The sequence below is a fragment of the Megascapheus bottae genome, chromosome 2, assembly GCF_031878675.1.
Source record: "Megascapheus bottae isolate mThoBot1 chromosome 2, mThoBot2.hap1, whole genome shotgun sequence".
In the NCBI taxonomy this organism is placed as follows: domain Eukaryota; kingdom Metazoa; phylum Chordata; class Mammalia; order Rodentia; family Geomyidae; genus Megascapheus; species Megascapheus bottae.
Genome location: NC_143510.1, coordinates 356,716 through 377,109, shown reverse-complemented (window position 1 = coordinate 377,109; position 20,394 = coordinate 356,716). Strand labels below are relative to the sequence as shown.

Below are 20,394 nucleotides of genomic sequence, written 5' to 3'. Positions count from 1 at the left end.
CATTATTCAAAAGTACCTGTTACAAATCAGATTAAATTCATGTGTTCTGAAGTGAAAGCATTTACATCTGCACATATAGTAATAAAGTACTTCAAGCATTATGTTGACAGAAATGCATATAAATAAGAAATGGATGAGTATAAGTTAATTCCAAAGAAACAAGTTGTGAAAATACTGAGGATTACACTCCATTTCAGTTCCCTATGTGGCAGAAGTAAATGCTTAGACACCTGGCTACACAGAAAGGTACACATTATGCATTGGCACAATAATGATCTAGATGCATGACGAAACCTTAAATCTACAAAAGAAATAACAAAGCAGCTCCTTGGCTACGTCACCAGGATGGCACAGAAGAGGGGGGACAGGGCACTTTCCTATGACCTATGATTCCTACCCAGGGCACTGGATACAAGTTAAAACAGCTGCCCACCAGCAGAGCGAGCTGGCCAAAACTCTGCACACTCAGGCCACATCTAGGGTTGGGGAAACCCAGTCGGAGCTGAGCCTCAGGCGCAGTTCAAGAACTGAACAAATTTCCCCAAGAGTGTAGAACCCAGCCTAGCAGGTACTGGCAAACAGGTATCCACAAGGGACTTTGGGGCAGAATAAGCCAACCAAGGGCCCCACAGCTGGGACCATATAGGAGTTGGAGAAAAACAGTCAGCAGCTGTTACCCTGGTGTGGCCCAGGAGAAAAGAAGCTGAGCACACAGCCTGTATGACTGGCACATGTCCTGGCGACTGCCAGACCCCCAAAGATCACTACCCAGTCCTGTGGGTACAAGTAAACACATGCCCATCAAAGGCTCTTGGTAGACAGCGACCTGCTCTACCTCCACCAAACAGCAGCCCCGAGCCCAAAGCCTAAACTGACCACTGGAGACCACACCATTGCTGAACCCCGAGGGCTCTGATAGCTTGTGTTTTCATTTTCATCACATTCTAAAACATTTGTGTGTTACTCACGCAACATTATATTTTTCCAGTTGATATGCATTTGAATATACCCGGAGTTATCTATACACTTTCTGGGTTTATCCATAGCTTCTCATCTATCTAGATATACCTATACTCTACATAGATATATACAGGTATATAGACATTACAGTACCTTTTGTTGTAGAATTCTAGTTAATTCCATTAAGATCTGATAGAAAAGGAGTTATTTTAACTTTCGTTTGATAAGACTTGTTGTGTGTGCTAAAATAGATTAGAAAAGTGCCCAATGAGCTACTGAGAATGTTCACTGTGCAGCTGCTGAATAAAACAGTCTGCAGAAGTCTACTAAGACCATCTAGTGGGCTGGGAGTTTGGCTGAGAGCTTGCCTAGCACGCATGAAGACCCAGGTTCGATTCCTCAGTACCACATAAATAGAAACAAGCTGGAAGTGGTGCTGTGGCTCAAGTGGTAGAATGTTAGCCTTGAGGAAAAAGCCCAAGGACAGTGTTCAGGCCCTGAGTTCAAGGCCCAGGACTCGCAAGCAATAAACAAACAAACAAACAAATAAAATTTACATATATATATATATTTTTTAAAGACCTGGTATATAGAATATCATTTCGTGCCAAGGATTCTTGGTGACTCTGGGTAAGTCTATCTGTTGGTGAAAGAGGGCATTTAAATCTTCTGGTAAGTCCAGAAAAGTCTGCTTAATGAGCTTAGGTGGGCCAGTATTTGGTGTATATATGTTAACAATTGTTATTCCCCCATTTGTGGATTCTTTCCTTTTTTTGGTAGGTCATGGGGCTTGAACTCCGGGCCTGGGTGCTGTCCCTGAGCTCTTCAGCTCAAGGCTACTGCCCTACCTCTTGAGCCATAGCGCCAGTTCCCCTTTTCTAGAGATTAACTGGAGATAAGAGTCTCATGGACTTTATTGCCCAAGCTGGCTTTGACACTCCATCCTCAGATCTCAGCCTCCAGAAGCTTGAGCCACCATGTCCAGCTTGCATCTTGTTTATTTTTAATCTAATCTGCTGTTCTATGCCTTTGAATAGTAGAGTTTAATATTGAAAATTACATTATATTTCATCAATTTGTAAGAGGCCAATTTCTTCCCTATTCCTCCTTGGCTAATGTGCTCAACTAGCAGAGTTTATTTTTTCCTTATTTTCTACTTTCTTTGTCTTTTTTTCATGTAAGATCCCTTCAAGTTTTGCTGGATACACTAAAGATTGTCTTTTGCCTGATATAGCTAATTTTTATTTTACTTCAATCCCTGATACTCTTTCTTTAACTTGTTCCATTCTTTTGTTTTGGCCTTCAATTGAGTTTTTGGTATTGAGTTTTTCATTTCTGAAATTTTTAGTTCACTTTTTCAACATATATACATCAATAAATGCAACATGGCACATGGACAACTAAGGACAAAGATCTCTGAGCATCTCACATGTTAAAAAAAAAAAAAGCCTTTGACAAAACTCAGTATCCTGAGCTGGGAGTTTTGCCTAGTGGTAAGAGTGCTTGCCTAGCATGCACAAAATGTGGGTTCAATGGATTCCTTGGTATCACATACATAGAAAAAGCTGAAAGTGGTGCTGAGGCTTAAGTGGTAGAGCTCTAACCTGGAGAAAACCCAAGAACAAGCCAGGCACATGGCTCATGCCTGTAATCCTAACTACTCAGGAGACTATGCTCTGAGGATCGCAGTTCAAAGCCAGCCCAGGCACTAAAGTGGGGAGACATCTCCAATTAACCACAAGAATTCAGGGGGTAGGACAGTAGCCTTGAGCTAAAGAGCTCAGGAACAATGCCCAGGCCCAGAGATCAAGCCCCACAATTGACAAAACAAACCAAAACCCAAGAATAGTGCTCAGGCCCTGAGTTCAAACCCTAGAACTGTAAGGAAAAACAACAACAACAACAACAACAACACCAACCCTTGATATCCTTTTATTATAAAAGCTTAGAAAAAAAACCCCTAAGAATAGAATCTCTCAGTATAATAAAGACTATTTAAGACAAACTTATAGCCAACATCATACTAAATGGGAAATATCCAAAATCATTTTCTCTAAAGTCAGGAACAAGATACAAATGTCCACTCTTATCACTTTTTCTTTGTCAGCCCTGGGGCTTGAACTCAGGGCCTAGGCATTTCCTTAGACACTTTTTGCTCAAAGCTAGTGTCCTGCCACTTGAGCCACAGCACCACTTCTGGCCTTTTCTGAGTATGTGGTACCAGTGAATCAAACCCAGGGTTTTGTGCATGCTAGGCAAGCAATCTACCACTAGGCTATGCTCCCAGCCCTCTTCTCACTCTTAAGAGTACTAAAATTCCTAGTCAGAGGTATAAAAAAAAAAATGAAAACTTAAAACAGACTCAAACAAGAAAGAAGTAGAACTATCCCCATTCTCAGATAATATAATGTTGTTCTAAAAAGATCCTCAAGGGCCAGGTGTGTGGCCTAAAGGTAGTATGCTTGCCTAGTATGCACAAAGTCCTGGGTTTGATTCCCTAGAACCACATACACAGAAAAAGCTGGAAGTGGCCCTGTGGCTCAAGTGGTAGCAGAGTGCTGTCTTTGAGCAAAAAGTATCCAAGCCCTGAGTTTATGCCCCAGGACTGGCAAGAAAAAAAAAAAAAAAAAAGATCCACCCCAAATTTCCTAGGTCCTCAAAAAAAAAGATATAAAATCAACATATAGAAGTCAGTAACTTACGAACACTGAACAGGCTAAGAAAGAAATGAGAACATTCCATTCATAATAGCCTAAAAAAATAAAAAAAAACCCTACATAAACTTGACTACAGTGGTAAAAGACCTCTACAATAAGAGTCCACAAAATCTTAAAGGAATTAGAGAAGACCCCAGGAGGTTAAAAGATCTCTCATGCTCAGATTGCCATCAATACCATGAAAACGGGCAGATGACTAAAAGCAATCTACAGATTCAAAATCTTAAAGTCAATTCTTTTCAAAATAGGAAAATTAGTTCTAAAATTCACATGGCAAAAAAAAAGGAGCTCAAGTCCCCAAAATAATCCTGAGCTGAAAGAACAATGTTAGAAGTATCATAATGCTAGACTTTAAATTCCACGGTAACAAAAAGCAACAGCACTGGTTGAAAAATAAATACTAAAAACAATGGAGGGCAGGGAGTTTGGCCTAGTAGTAGGTAGAGTGCTTGCCTAGCACACATGAAGAAAACCCTGGTTCAAATTCCTCGGTACCACATACATAGAAAAAGCTGGAAATGGTGCTGTGGCTCAAGAGCTAGAGCTCTAGCCTTGAAAAAGCCCAAGGACAGCATAAAAAACAGTGGAATAGAACCAGAAATGTAGCCACATAGATTTTCAAAAGACACTATCCCTATGACCAAAGTGATTTTTCATAAAATTTATTATTTTCATTTTCTAAAGTAAATTTTCATAAGATTTATAACTATTATTACATCAAAACAACTTTATTTGTACATGGCAATATGTCCACATTTAGGGTCATAAACTAAAGTAAACCTCGGACACATTTTCTTCATTAATATAAAAAATTGGGACCATCATTATACCAAAATAACTTCATGTGTGTATGGGAATATGTACATTTAGGCTTACCAGCAGAAATAAAACTCTGATACATTCTCTTCATTACCTACAAAAATAGACTGCATCATCCACAAGGGAGAATCAATATTTTCTTTCCTAATCTTTGCAAGTTGGAGCTAAAATTAAATGCGAATATAGGTAGCTTAAAGAATCGAAGAGGTGCCAGGCAGTGGTTCACGCCCATAATCCTAGTTACTCAGGAGGCTGAGATCTAAGGATTGCCATTCAAAGCCAGCCCAGGCACTAAAGCCCATGAGACTTTTATCTCCAATTAAACACTAGAAAACCCAAAATGGTACTGTGGCTCAAGGGGTAGGGTGGTAGCCTTGAGCTGTTCAGAGACAGCGCCCAGACTCAGTTCAAGCCCCACAACCAACAGGAAATAAAAAGAATCTAAGGAAATAAAGTTGTTTTTAAACAGCTCACTTTTATAGCTTTATGTCTATGCACGCTTGTGTACACACACATGTTGGGGCCTGACCTTCATCTCTGAGGCCTGTTCATCATTCCGGCTCAGGGGCCATTAAAGGGCTTTGGCCAGGCATTGCTCGAGTTCCTTGCATACCTCTCTTAAGGCATCTCTGTGTAAGAGCCCCCACCCCAGCAGCGCAGGTCTCACACGCTTTCCTGCACTGGTCCCGCCTAGTACCTAAAAGTTTGCCCCGGACCGGACCCTTAGTGATAGCACGGTGGCCCTCTTCCTATTGGCTAGCTTCCCAGTTCCCACCTTCTCTTTCCCCAACAGTATATAACTAAGTGCCTGACGCAATAAACCTGAGATCTGCTGCGCTTTCATGGCTAACACAGCTCCTGGCTCAGTGTTGTTTTCTCCCTGGTAATTGGGGGAGGGCTGGGTCATGGATACTTACCATCTCGCTCGGTTCCAGGGGACTTCAGGCTGGCCCCGGGTGTCCCTCCCCATACCCGTGTTACTCCACAGTAGCAACACACACACACACACACACACACACACACACACACACACACTCAGCTATCCACACTGAAAGAAGCATTTCACGAGTGCTTACAGTCATGGTTGACCAGTGCTGCCAAGTGTGCATGCCCTCGAGGATGTGGAATTGCCCTGAAAGAAGGAAAAGGATTTTAAAGTAATAACATTAAAATTCACAAGTAACTTAGGATTTGCATCCTAAGATGCACTGTTTGGAGTACAACATAATGTAATGCCCACATGGCATGTCCTTCCTGTCATTTCAGCAATATCCTAAAATAGGGACCGGAATTTTTTTTTAATGGAGAGCCAGCTAGTCACTATTCCAAAGCTTTGTGGGCCAAGATGCAAAATCAAGGCTACTATAGTTTCCTAAGAACAATACAGATTTCACAAATTTCTATTGAAGAAATTGAAAATCCAATAACTGACAACTGTGTTGACAATAGTCAATACACAGTCCATCAGTTTTGCAGAAAAAGTACATTTGGCTTACTGAGGTTCAGAGCTAAGAATTTCTGCTTTCAAAAGTGACCTCGAGGGCCAGGGGCATGGCCTAGTGGTAGAGTGCTCACCTAGCATGCAAGAAGCCCTGGGTTTGACTCTTCAGTACCACATATACAGAAAAGACTAGAAGTGGCACTGTGGCTCAATTGGTAAAGTGCTAGCTTTGAGCAAAAAGTGTCCAAGGACAGTGCCCGACTGCAACAACAAAAAAAGTCATCTTTAATTATTATCTGTTTAGTGGTGATCACTAATGAAATCTTACATGTATCATCTTTGAAAAATTAAATCTGTGCATGTTTGATTTAAACACATTCACTGCTTCAAAGATATTTCAAGTCTACAGAGCCTTTCTTATACTCTCCATTAATGAAGTCATTACAGTACAAATTTAACTCTTAGCAAAGGCAGAACTTCTTAAATTACATTGTTAATGAGTTAGGAAAGAAGATTTCATTTGTACCAGATTCCAGGTCCAAAAATCACACAACATAAAACTGTCACTGGGACTGGGAGCATAGCCTAGTGGTAGAGTGCTTGCCTAGTATACCCGAAGACCTAGGTTTGATTCCTTGGTATCACATATACAGGAAAAAGCCAGAAGTGGTGCTGTGGCTCAAGTGGCAGAGTGCTAGCCTTGAGCAAAAGTGTCCAAGGACAGTGCGCAGGCCAGCCCCAGGGCTGGTCAAAAAAACCCCAAAAAACTGTCACTTAACAGTTAGTGAAATTACTCAAACACCGAGTTTCATTCTTTTTGTTTCTTTAAATTTTTTGGCCAATCCTCGGCTTGGTCTCAGGGCCTGAGCACTGTCCTTGGGTTCTTTTTCTCAAGGTTAGGGCTCTACCACTTGCCTCAGCACCATTTTTGGCTTTTTTCTAAGTATATGGTACTGAGGAATTGAACCAGGGTCTTCGTGCATGCTAGGCAAGCATTCTACCATTAGGCCAAACTCCTGGCCCTCCGAGTTTCAGTCATAAACACAGCCTTTGTTTGTCTCATAATGTTAGGCCAAATTCATTCAGAAACACTATTAAGAATGTACAAAACTTAAATTTCCAAAGGTATCAGTGTTTACTAACAGTGGTTTATGCTTTCCTTATCCAGAAAAATATCTATCATGGGGCTGGCAACTTTGGATTACCCAAATTACATTTTTCACCAAGGTTTATGGACATGACAATAAGTCTGATAGCAAATGAAATTCCTGGTCCTACTTAAAAACATATAATACATTTAAATACTTACTGCAAACTACTGCTAATAAAGAATGAATATCCACAGGCTTTAAACACTTCCTATTTTCACAAAGCTTGGACTTTTGTTCAAGCAAACCTTCTTTCCTGGCATCAGGTAGAGTCCATCATGGTTAATTTCATTGCTGCCTGTACAGAATTTGAGTTCTGCCTAAATTAAGGGATACAATCTACTGTCTGCCATGTTTTCTAATTGCCAACTGCTACATTTTATAGTGTGTTTCTCCTAGTAGACCTTAACGACTCATATTGTGCAAGCACTTAAAAATAATCCCCCCCCCAAAAAAGCTATGATCAGGCACTGGTGGCTCACACCTGCAATTCTAACTACTCAGGAGGCTGAGATCTGAGGATCACAGTTCAAAGCCAACCCAGGCAGGTCAGAGAGACCCTCATTTTCCAGAAACTACCAAAAGCTAGAAGTAGAATGGTAACGCACTCACCTTGAGCAAAAATGCCAAGGCCCAATAGAGGCATCAAAACAACAACAAAAAGAAAACCTTAGTGTAAACATGTAAAATTAGAGAAGTGCACTTCCATCCAAAGTCCTCTAAAGTCCAGTACAGTCATCTGTGCTCCAGACAACCCCTATGACCTCAGACTCACTACTAGCAAGAATACCCTGTCCCAGGTAATCCCGGTCTCTATTGAGATCCTCATTCCCCAGGATCCTGCTTCTGCTTCAGAAAAGCAACATACCCAGGAATCCATAACTCGCAATCTTTTCTAAATCATCAAATTGCAACATTATATATGACTTCAATGGCTTCCCTTTTAACCAGAGAGAAATAAATAACTACTTTACCCTTTTTCTTGTTCAAAGACATCCTTAGAGCTTTTGGAAACAGCCACATGCTGGTAGCTGACACTTTCAGTTCTAGCAACTCAGGAGGCTGAGATCTCAGGATCATGCTTCAAAGCAACCCATGTAGAACAGTCCATGAGATTCATCTCCAGTTAACCACCAAAAAGCTGAAGGTAGACCTGTGGTTCAAGTACCACCTTTGAGCACAAAAAGGTGCAAGGACAGCACCCAGATCCCGAGTTCAAGCCCCAGTAATAGAAAAAAAAAATTGAAAATAGCAGCATAAATAAGTATCTCAAAAAATTAACTCTCTCAAAAAATTAAGTTACAATTCAAATTAGGTCACTCTCTAGTAGTTCTGACACTTGTTAATATCCTTCAGGATGAAGTCAAATGAATTCATCTAGACAGTTTCTGGCACATTGCATTGTTAACCCATCAGACTGGAAATCCAGTCCCAGGGAATGTTCAGTGGAGAACAGGCTGCTCTGAGAACTGATATAGGAAGAGAGGGGCGCAGTGGCTCACGCCTGTCATCCTAGCTATTGGGAGGCAGCCATCTGAGGCTCATGGTTCAAAGCCAGCCCAGGAAAGGAAGTCCATAAGATTGTTATCCCCAACTGACCTCCAAAAAAAACCCCAAAACAACAACAACAAACAAACAAACAAAATACAAGAGGAGGTGTGGATCAAGCGGTAGAGCAAAATATTCACTGAAAAAGCTAAGGGACAGTACATAGGCATCAATTCAAGCCTAGGGACAGGGAAAATATAAAATAAAATAAAGGGTTTGAGCCACAAGTGTTATTTATGCCTGCAATCCCACATACTTGAGAAGCAGGAAAATGACAAGTTCAAATCCATCCCAGGTAAAGTTAACAAGACTCTAGCTCAAGAACAAACCAACAGGAGCTGGGCAGGGTGGCTCATGGCTGTAATCCTAGCTACTCAGGAGGCTGAGATCCGAGGATCAAGGTTCAAAGCCAGCCCAGGCACAAAGGACCTGAGACTTTTTTTTGGTGGGGGGATTTGTGCGAGGTGGGGTCTTGGGGCTTGAACTTGGCCTGAGCGCTGTCCTTGAGCTCTTCAGCTCAAGGCTACCACCCCACCCTTGAGCCAAGCCCCACTTTTCATATTCTAGAGGTTAATTGAAGATAAGAGTCTCAGGTCCTTTGGTGCCAGGCTGGCTTTGAACTTGATCCTCAGATCTCAGCCTCCTGAGTAGCTAGGATTACAGGAGTGAGCCACCGAGCTTGGCAGAGCTTGGCAGAGACCGGAGACTTATCTCCAATTGACCTCTAGAAAACGGAAGTAGAGCTTGGCTCAAGGGTAAGGCAGTAGCCTTGAACTGAAGAGCTCAGGGAAAGTGTCGAGGCTAAGTTCAAGCCGTATGACCCACAAAAACAAACAAACAAACAGGAGAGGCCTGTAATATGTGGATCAAATGGTAGATAGCATTGTCTAGCATGTATAAGGTCCAGATTTCAATCCCCAGTACTAGGGAAAGAGAGAGCACAGTGTTTCATAATTTTTCCATAACTTTTACCTAATTCAACTTTATACTAGACACTAATAATTTCTAACTATATCAAAATATTCTTCTAAAGCTAGCCAGCCACTGTAGTAGTTTGATATAAACAAGAAAGTTAGATAAAACCAAATTCTAAAGTAAAAGATGTAATTTTAAAATGCCTAATAACATAAGTCAATGAACACATTAATGAAATATTGAGGTAAGAGATCTCTGGCTACTTTTAAAACTTACCAAGGAACAGATTTTAATTCATATGTGATGCAGATCATTACTTTAATATACAAAATAACCTGACATTCCAAATCTCAATCTTCAGACATCAGAAAAACACATCAGTTTAGGCAGGCATTTAGTAGTTAGCTGTATGTTATCTGTTTAGGAGAGAATGTGCTTTTAATGAAGCTGCATCCTTGTCTAAGGAACTTTCATAAGGGAAAAGGACATACTTGCCCACGGTTATGTGAAAATTTCCTGCTACTTTATTAACGTTGAGATGTCCTCGGATTCTGCATGCATCTGGAGACTGGGACAAGTCATCTTCCCTACAAGACAGAGTTATGATGCTTGAATACATCCAAAGGTTACCATTCTATGCTGCAAACACCACAGAAGATAAAAAGTACTATAAATCCAGGCCCGGAGTTTGGCCTAGTGGTAGAGTGCTCGCCCAGCATGCACGAAGACCTGGGTTCGATTCCTCAGTACCACATACATAGAAAAAGCTGGAAGTGGTGCTGTGGCCCAAGTGGTAAAGCTCTGGCCTTAAGAAAACCCAAGGACACTGCTCAGGCCCCAGGACTGGCAAAAAAAAAAAAAAAAAAAAAAGTACCTATTAGACAAGGAAAGACAGCAGTAGGGCAGCCACTGCCTAAACTTCACAGTTATTAGAATCATACCTCTACAAAATGTCCAGACTTTATATCATAATTACACATCTACACAAGTACTTAACACAAATCTGAATCTAACCAAAGGCCTAAGCCCAAGGGAAGAATGATAACACACAAAACAGTAATTCTGACTGGGTGCTGATAGTTCAGGCCCATAACCTGTGTTACTCAGGAGGCAGAGATATGAGGATTATTGTTCACCGCCAGCCCAGGCAGGAAAGTCTATGAGACTCCTATCTCCAATTACCCTCCAAAAAAGCTGAGAGTGGAGCTGTGACTCAAGGGGAAGAGCTCCAGCCTTGAGCAAAAAGTTAAGGGATGACATTCAGGCCCCGAGTTCAATCCTCAGTATTGTATTGACACTGAAAAAAAAAAGTTAATCAAATAAAAATGAAAGAATATACTCAAAATAATCCAGAGTTTTAAAAAAAATCCCAAAATTTATTAACTAAACCACTGTCATGGTACAAGACGAATCTATTTTCTCCTTCAAAGAAAAATACTGATAAAATTAATCAAGTAGACTAGTTTACATTTAACATTACAACAAATAGGACTAGTTTTTAGGAAATTCGTAATAATTCCATGATACTTCACCTGGGCGGAAGAGCAGTGGATGAACTTTTAAAAGCACTTTTGAATATCACATCCTGAAGAGAATGTTCTTCTTGTAGCCTACTCTGAATCAGCTGCAGCATCCTAAATTTGACATAAACCATAATTCAGAAAAATAGCAAGGCATCCAGAGACAGCTGAAATTGATTCAAACACAACGATTAGCTGCTTTGGTTGAAAAAGTATGCTTTTTATTATAGGATTTTATTCCAAAAGTAAGTGTATCCAGTTTTCTCTGGTCATTACCACGAAAGCAGGAAAAGAGAAGGGTGGACCACATACGTATAGTCAACTTGTATTTGACAAAAGAGCCAAAAATATACAGTGGAACAAACACAGCCTATTCAATTATTGGTGCTGGCAAAACTGGGCAACCACATGCAGAAAACTAAAAATTGACCCTAGCCTTTCGCCACGCACAAGCATTAACTCAAAATGGATCAAAGACCTCAATGTCAGACCGGAAACATTGAAATTGCTACACAGTAAGAGTTGGAGAGACAGTGGAACTCATAGGCACAGGCAAAAGATTCCTGAACAGAATCCCAGGGTCACAACAGATTGGAGAGAGACTCAATAAATGGGACTACCTAAAAATAAAAAGTTTCTGCACAGATAAAAGCATAGCCACTAAAGTAGAGAGACAGCCAACCAACTGGGAAAAGATATTTACCAAGAATACATCAGACAAATGCTTAATATCCAGTATCTACAGAGAACTCAAGAAACTAATCTCCCCAAACCCAACAAACTCTTCACTAAATGGGCAAGGGAACTAAAGAGACTTATCAAAAGAAGAGGTTAATATGGCAGAAAAGCATATGAGAAAATGCTCATCATCCATGGTCATAAAGGAAATGCAAATAAAAACAACCCTAAGATACCACCTTACCCCAACAAGAATGGCCAAGATGACAATGACAGATGCTGGCAGGGTTGTGGAGAAAAAGGAACCCTACTGCATTGCTGGTGGGATTGTAAACTAGTTCAGCCACTCTGGAAAGCAGTGTGGAGGTTTCTTGAAGAACTGAAAATAGACCTTCCCTATGATCCCGCCATACCCCTCCTGGGCATCTATCCTGAACACCATAAACGAGGATATGATAAGGACACCTGCTCAGCTATGTTCATCTCTGCACTATTCACAATAGCCAAGCGATGGAAACAAACAATCCAGATGCCCTATTGAAGATGAACAACTGCAGAAAATGTGATATATATAGAGAGAATACATACATACACACACACACACACACACACACACACACACACATATACATACACACACACACATACACAATGGAATTCTACATAGCCAACACACAAGATAAAATAATGGCATTCGCGGGGAAGTGGATGAATCTAAAGCGAATCATGTTGAGTGAGACAAGTCAAGACCAAAGGAACAAAAGGCGCATGGTATCCTTAATATGTGGCTATTAGATCCAAACAGTACAAGAGTGAGGACTCAATATTTGCATACCCAATGCTATGGACATGGTACTGGAAATATAAACACAACTACACACACATAAAAATTTATGACAGTATAGACATAATGTTTTATTACATAGATTAGTATGTATATATGACATACAAACCCTTGGCCTAATTTTAATTATGTTCTAAAATCTAAGTGCCAGTGATTGTATAGATTCCCTTCTTGAATACTTGTTTGTTAAATATGTCATTTGAAATATGATGTAAAAATCAATGTTAATAAACTCTTTAATAAAATAAATAAAGATATTTATGAGAATCCAATAGTTGTACATGTGGGAAGGGAATATTTATTATGATATTTCCACACATACATAAAGTACCCCAATCAAATTCATCTCTTCCCTTGATCTGTCAATCCCCATTTAATAGTGTATCATTGAATTATGTATCTTTAATTGTAAAATGTATACAGTGAACAGAGAAATCAGGGCAGTAACTATTGCTGATGAGATGCTACCAGCAGACACATGTTATATGTGTGTCAACTCACAAGACATATCACACCAAGAATGAGCTCTATGGATTTTGCTATAGTATAATGAGGAGAACCCTACTTTCTAAAAGTTCAATTCTGCTGCAAACTATATAAAAGAACGTAGCAACACACACACACACACACACACACACACACACACACACACTTGGAAAAAATTAGACATTAAGAGTTTTGTAGAAATGTAAGTAGGAAATAAAATATATATATGCCACACACACAATTAGTTCACAGGTAAAACAGACCTATTTAAATTTTTTAAATTTATATTATGAATTTAAGTTAGAAAGTCATCTTTGGTGCTGGTACTGGACTCAGGGCCTGGACAAGGTCCTTTAGCTTTTTCACTCAAAGCTGGTACTCTATACCACTTGAGCCACACCTGCACTTCCAGTGTTTCTGCCTGGGCTGGCTTCAAGATCCATATATCTCAGCCCACTAAACTGCTGGGATTATAGGCATGAGCCAGCACACTTGACAAACATATGTACTTTTAAACACAAAAGGTTTTTACAAATAAAGAACAAGAGCCAGGAGTTTGGCCTAGTGGTAGCGTGCTTGCCTAGCATACATGAAGACCGGGGTTCAATTCCTCGGTACCAATACATAGAAAAGCCGGAAGTGGTACTGTGGCTCAAGTAGTAGAGTGCTAGCCTTAAGGAAAGCCCAAGGTCAGTGCTCAGGCCCTGAATCCAAGCCCCAGGAACTGCAAAAAAATAAATAAATAAATAAATAAAATAATAATAATAAAAAATAAAGAAGAAAACAACCAATATACAGCAAGATCAAGTACTTTTATAAGAACTAAATCCCAATGGGGGAGCTTAGAAGATCTTCAACTGATTCATAAACACTAAATTCAATGATTAATTTTCACCCATTTCACTGCAAAAACAGACTTTCCAATTTAGTTATACTCATTGTGGGCTCACATGGCTTTAAGCTATATAAGTAAAAAAAATATTTGGAAGAATATATGTATCATGTATGACAATATTACGTTAGCGATCATCTGAAACAGAAATGCCTATTTCTAGGAATTTCCCCCACTTACATATTTAGAACACTATGTACACAGTCTGAAATTCAGAGACTGACTACAATGGCCCACACCTGGAATCCTAGTGACTTGGAAAGCAGGGCTTGAGAGAATGAGTTCAAGGTCAGCACAAGCAAAAAGTCAGCAAGATCTCCTCTTAACAAACAAGCCTGGTGGTGGGGAGTCAGCCCGAGATCCAGTGATAATCACAGGATGTAAGACTAGCCCCGAACTGAACTGCAAGTCTGCATCCAAAATATAAATTACAAGGGCTAGGGGTGTGGCTCAAAGGCCTGCCTGGCAAGCTCAAGGCCTCAAGTTAATCTCTAGTACTGCCAAGAAAAAAGAAATAAATAAATAAACATAAAAAATGTAATTGGATTCAAATGTTTACTGGTATCGATTTGAACATTAGACTTGTGGATGCAATCTAAATGTCCACCAATAAGAATACAATTAATCTAGTCAATCTATAAAATGGACTTTCAATCTACATACTAGTATTAAGAAAAAAGATAAGTATATTTTCAAACAAACAGAAAAATATTATATATCAATAGTTCACTTTAAAATTTATGATACAAATTAGGGAAAAAGATGTATGACTTTCCTAATATCTGATAGTTTTCAATTTTTGATAATTCAACCAGAGAACCATGCTAAGCAATAAAAAGTTTATAATAGACAAAACAAGATCCAAGATTTAGATTTCTACAGATGCTAATAGTTTAGCTTTACCTCTGCCACTCTTTTTGCTGTGGTGAAAGTTCAAATATTACCTGAAACGAAAGAAAATACAGTAGCACTGTCAAATCTCCTTGGGTTTGCACACATCACAATTTTTTTTTAATTATCGGAGTGAGGTACAGAGAGCTTATAGTTATATTCATCAGGTAGTGGGTACATTACTTCTTGAACACTGTTACCCCTTCCCATGTTTTTCTCCCACTTTCCCTCCCTGCACCTCCCCCCCCACTCAGTTTGTTTTTCCCTTACCTTCCCTTTTTCAAATAAAAAAGTAAATGTATATACAATATACCCAGTAACAAAGTCAGATACAGTAACAACATGAAATAAACCATAAGGGGAAAGAAGAGAAAAGAAATAGCTTCACATAGTACGTTAAGAACAACAATCACAAAGATAAACCTAAAACTCGTGTGTGTGCGCGTATGTGTGTATTGATCATGAGGATTGAACTCAGGGCCTGGCTTCGAGAACCTCCATTGTCAGGCCTCAACCTGAATAGTTAGCAGAGGGAAGAGCAATGCAGAGCGTTACTAAAATGACACACCTGATTAGTATTCATCTTCTACTGATCAAACTGTACAGATCAAATCTGTTTCTGTTTGGTTGGGTTTTGGGTTTTTTTTTGGGGGGGGGGGGGGATGCCAGTCCTGGGGCTTGAACTCAGGGCCTGAACATTATCCTTGGGTTTTCTCAAGGCTAGAGCTATACCACTTGAGCCAAAGCACCACTTCTGGCTTTTTCTATGTATGTGGTACCAAGGAATAGAACCTCAGTCTTCATGCATGCTAGGCAAGCACTCTACCACTAGGCCAAACTCCCGCCCCTTTAATGGAACTTTACTTAAAAATAACAAATTATACCAAGCATGTATGATTCCCTGATCAGTTATTTACCATTATTAGAACAAATGCAAGTTAATAATCTGCTGCATGTGCAAAATAGTATTTTAGGATTTAAAAATCATCTAACTGATGCTATCATCATTACTATGAGAGAAAGCTGAAGAGAAAAACCAAGTATGAAATCCAAGCAACTAAAAGCCCTGATTCTTGATAAGAAGCAGCACGAAAGAATCCTTTCCTTGGCCAAACTTGCATTTGCATGGCAAGCAGGTTTCCCATGAGCCACAGGGGCAGTCATGGTAGAAGTCTATAAATCACAACCCATATATTTTTGTTAAAAAAAAAAAAATGGCTGGGTCAGGCACAGTGGCTCATGCCTGTAATCCTAGCTACTCAGGAAGCTGAGATCTGAGGATCGTTGTTCGATCCAGCCCAGGCACTAAAGAACATGAAACTCATCTCCAATTAACCACTTGAAAAACAGAAATGGCTCTGTGGCTCAAGGGGTAGGGCAGTAGCCTTGAGCTAAAGAGCTCAGCGATAGCGCCCAAGCCCAGAGTCCAAGCCCTACAACCAACAAAAAAAAAGGGTAGGGGGCGCAGAAGTTTGACCTAGTGGTAGAGTGTTTGCCTACCATGCACAAAGACCCAGGTTCAATTCCTCAATACTACATACATAGAAAAAGCTGAATATGGTACTGTGGTTCAAGTAGTAGAGCTCTAGCCTTGAGAAAGTGCAAGGACAGTGCTCAGGCCCTGAGTTCAAGCCCAGGACTGGCCAAAACGAAAAAAATGTTAAGTCACTCCACAAAGTGATTAAAAAAACCTAAGAATGTTAGGAAACGGAAGGAAATGGAAACAATAATACAGTGTTAAAAGTCAACTATTTTTCTTTTTTTTGTGTGTGGTAGTACTGAGGCTTGAGCTTGGGTATTGTTGCACATCTTTTTCACTAAAATTGATGCTCTATCACCTGAGCCACAGCCCCACTTCTGCTTTTTGGTGGTTAATTGGGAGTCTCATGGACTTTCTGGCCTAGGATCCTAAGAGCTCAGCCTTCTGAGTAAGTAGGAAGGGAGGTGTAGGCCACCAGTGCCCAGCTCAATTATTTTTAATATGTTTACCTAATAATCAGCTACTAGATGTAAAATTCCAGATAATAGTACAATTGTTATAACATTTTATATAAATTTAGAAGTGACTAGCTTCATATGAAAAATTATTATAAAATCAAATTTGCTAGGGGGGAAACCATGTCAGAAAGACAGGGTTAGAATGTCAATAATTATTTTTCTATAGAAATATCTATTTCAAAACAACCTGAAATGGAGCTGTGGCTTAAATAGTACACTAACCTTGAGAGAAAAAGCTCAGAGACAGTGCTTGGGTCCTAAGTTCAAGCCCCAGGATTGGCACAAAAGGAAAGGAGGGAGGGAGGGAGGGAGGGAGGGAGGGAGGGAGGGAGGGAGGGAGGGAGGGAGGTCAGCCAGCCTGCCCATTCTGGAGTACCTTAAAATGTTAAATTGAGTGTGTCAAACATTACAACTCAAGCATTTTATTTTTATTTTTGCCAATCCTGGGCTTGAACTCAGGGCCTGAGCACTGTTCTTGGACTTTTTTTTTCTCAAGGCTAGAGCTCTACCACTTGAGCCACAGCACCACTTCTAGCTTTTTCTATGCATGTGGTACCAAAGAATCGAACCCAGGTCTTCATGCATGCTAGGCAAACACTCTACCACTAGGCCAAACTCCCAGCCACAACTCAAGTATTTTTAAACAATCTTTCAATTTGGTAGAAGCAGTGTAAGATACATTTCCAAATTCCTAGAAAAACAAAAATTTCACCACTGTGACAACTAAAAAAAGAGAAACTGGAAACTATTAGAAAGCTCAAAAAGAAAATGAAAACCATACAATAATAGTAAAGCAAACCAGAAGCCAGTGATTCACACCTGTAATCCTAGCTTCTAAGGAAGGCGAGATCTTAGGATCCTGGTTCAAAGCCAGCCGAAGAAGCAAAATCCATAAGACTCTTATCTGCAATTAACCAGCAAAAAGCTGAATGCGGAAATGTAGTTCAACTGGTAAGGCCCTCAATGAAAAAGACAAGAGAGAACCCAAGGCTCTAACTTCCAGTCCTAGTATCAGCACAAAAGAAAATAAAAAAAATGAATATGAATATAAAAGAATTCAGTATTTATCTAAAATGTTAATAGTTATTTCTTGTATTTCTAAAATGTTAATAGTCATTTTTTTTTTCATTTCAGTCTCAATGCTCAACCCTGTTCCCACCTAAATTTTCCACAGAATATGGATTACTTTTGAAATAGGAAAAAATATTTGTAATAAAGATAACCAACTACTAGCCAATTCAAAGTGATTCCAAGGGTTCAATTCCTAAAGCATATATTTTAAACACTAAATCAAACTTACTGGTTCATAAATAAGACCATCGGCAGAAGCAACCATTGTTTCTGCTAAATCCAATACATCTGCTCCAACATCTGCAAAAAAAAAACCAAAAAACAAAAAAAAACACAAACATTTCACAACCTATGCAGATCAAAACTAAATCTCATATTAAACAAATTAACACAATAGAAAAAAGTGTGTAGTATCACATTTATATACTGCTTATTTGTTCAAAATTAAAATAGTAGCATTATGTAGCTTCGACAAATAGTATTCTGAAAGTTAAAAAATGTTTTGGTTTTTCAATTTCTTGCTCTGAAAAATAAATGACAGGGAGTCCCAGGGTAAAAAGCACAATTTTAACTGAATTAAACTTTGACGGGTGAGGAGGCTCACACCTGTAATTCTAGCTACTCGGGAGGCTAAGATCTGAGAATCGCCATTCAGAGGCAGCACAGGTACAAACATCCCTGAGACTCTTATCTCCAATTAACCACCAGAAAACTGGAAGTGGCGCTGTGGTTCAAAGTGGTAGAGAGACAGCCTTGAGATCAAGAGCTCAGGGACAATGTTCAGGCCCAGAGTTCAAGCTCCACGCAGGAAGAAGGGAGGATGGGAGATTTCGTAAAAATTGGCAAAAACCTAATCATAAGTACTAAATGGCTGAACAAAATATTAGCTACGGAAGTTATTTTCAGAGATTAAAAGCTGATTAAGCTGATGTTTTTTCAAAATAAGTCAAGCTAAATAGCGTAGCTCATGTCTATACAAATAATCCTAGCTGACATCTGAGGACGGCAGTTAAAGCCAGCCTTACACCCTCATCTCCAATTAGCCACCAATGAGCTGCAAGTGGAGGCATGGCTCAAGTGGTAGAGAGCCAGCCTTCAGCCAAGTGAGAGGTCAAGGTCTTGAGTATAAGACCCAGAAACGGCGCGCACACGCACACCATGCGCGCATACGTGCATGCATGCATGCATGAACACACGCACACACCAAGACTTTGAAAAGGCTAACACTGTAATGTCATTCAAATATCCAAATAAGACAACATGATTTATTTGCCACTAGTATGAATTCAAAATTTAAATATTAAGGTAATACCAATTTTCTTAAAACTACTAACAGAAAGAAGAATAAGTAAAAGGAAGAGCTATAAATGCTATGTGATGAGATATATTAGAAACAAATTACCTTAATTGGGTAAAACTATTTCTTTCTGTTTCTCTGTCTCTCTCCTCTGTCTCTCCTGTCTCTCCTAGTGCCAGTTTTGGAGCTTGAACTCATGTCCTTTCATTCTCCTGTTTTTTTTTTCATCCAAGGCTAGCTCTACCACCTAAGCTGCACCACTTCCAGCTATTTGCTGCTTAATTAAACAGAATAGTTTCATGGACAATTTCTTGCCCTAGTTGGCTTTGAACCTTGATCTTCAGATCTCAGCCTCCAAGTAGCTAGGATTACCAGCATGAGTTACCAGCACCCAGCTAAACGTTCCTTTTATTGTTTTCTTTGTCATGGGACTTGAACTCAGGGCCTAGGTGCTGTCCCTGAGCTTCTTTACTCAAGGCTAGCACTCTACTACTCTGAGCCACAGTACCACTTCCAGGTTTCTGGTGGTTAAATCAAATATAAGAAACTGAAGGATTTCTCCGCCCAGATGGCTTCAAACCACAATCCTCAGATTTCAGCCTCCTAAGAAGTTCGGATTGCAGGATGAGCCACCGGCATCCAGCTAAATCTTCCTTTATGGCTTAAGAAATTTACTGACCGAAACTGAAGTGAAACAAATGTACTATTAAACAACCTGATAAAATATTTAAAATATTCTAAAGGAAAAAATGTCACATTACAGACAGTGGTTTTGAAGTTCCACAGTACCATATAGAAATAGGCCAAGCTTACGGTTTACTTACACTGACACTTCATGGCAACAGTAATGTCTATATTGATTCTCAATTTACTAAAAGACAAAAAAGTAAACATTAGTACCTGGCAATTAATAAGCAATATAAATCAGTCTATCTATGGAAGTCTTGGATTTCAAAGAAAAAAAGTACTAAATAGAACTCACATTACCTTTGTTATAGTAAAAACAGAGGCATTTCTAAAAATTTCTATTTGAGTTTTTTTTTTTTTTTTTTTGCCAATCCCAGGGCTTGAACTCAGGGCTGAGCACTGTCCTTGGGCTTTCTCAAGGTTAGAGTTCTACCACTTGAGCCACAGCACCATTTCTGGCTTTTTCTATGTTTGTGGTACCA

At 39.6% G+C, this 20,394-nt stretch overlaps 1 protein-coding gene across 1 annotated transcript in view; it reads right to left on the bottom strand.

Annotated features, from left to right (window-relative positions):
- Ergic2 (ERGIC and golgi 2) overlaps positions 1-20,394 on the bottom strand; it is a 43,068-nt gene that overhangs the window by 8,571 nt on the left and 14,103 nt on the right. Inside the window, exons 4-9 of the mRNA XM_090319019.1 lie at positions 20,050-20,096; positions 18,158-18,228; positions 14,872-14,912; positions 11,081-11,182; positions 10,040-10,135; positions 5,573-5,628 (exon numbers count right to left, since the gene is read on the bottom strand). Of these exons, the coding sequence (XP_090175145.1) occupies positions 5,573-5,628; positions 10,040-10,135; positions 11,081-11,182; positions 14,872-14,912; positions 18,158-18,228; positions 20,050-20,096 (413 nt within the window). The remainder of the gene's footprint in view (positions 1-5,572; positions 5,629-10,039; positions 10,136-11,080; positions 11,183-14,871; positions 14,913-18,157; positions 18,229-20,049; positions 20,097-20,394) is intronic.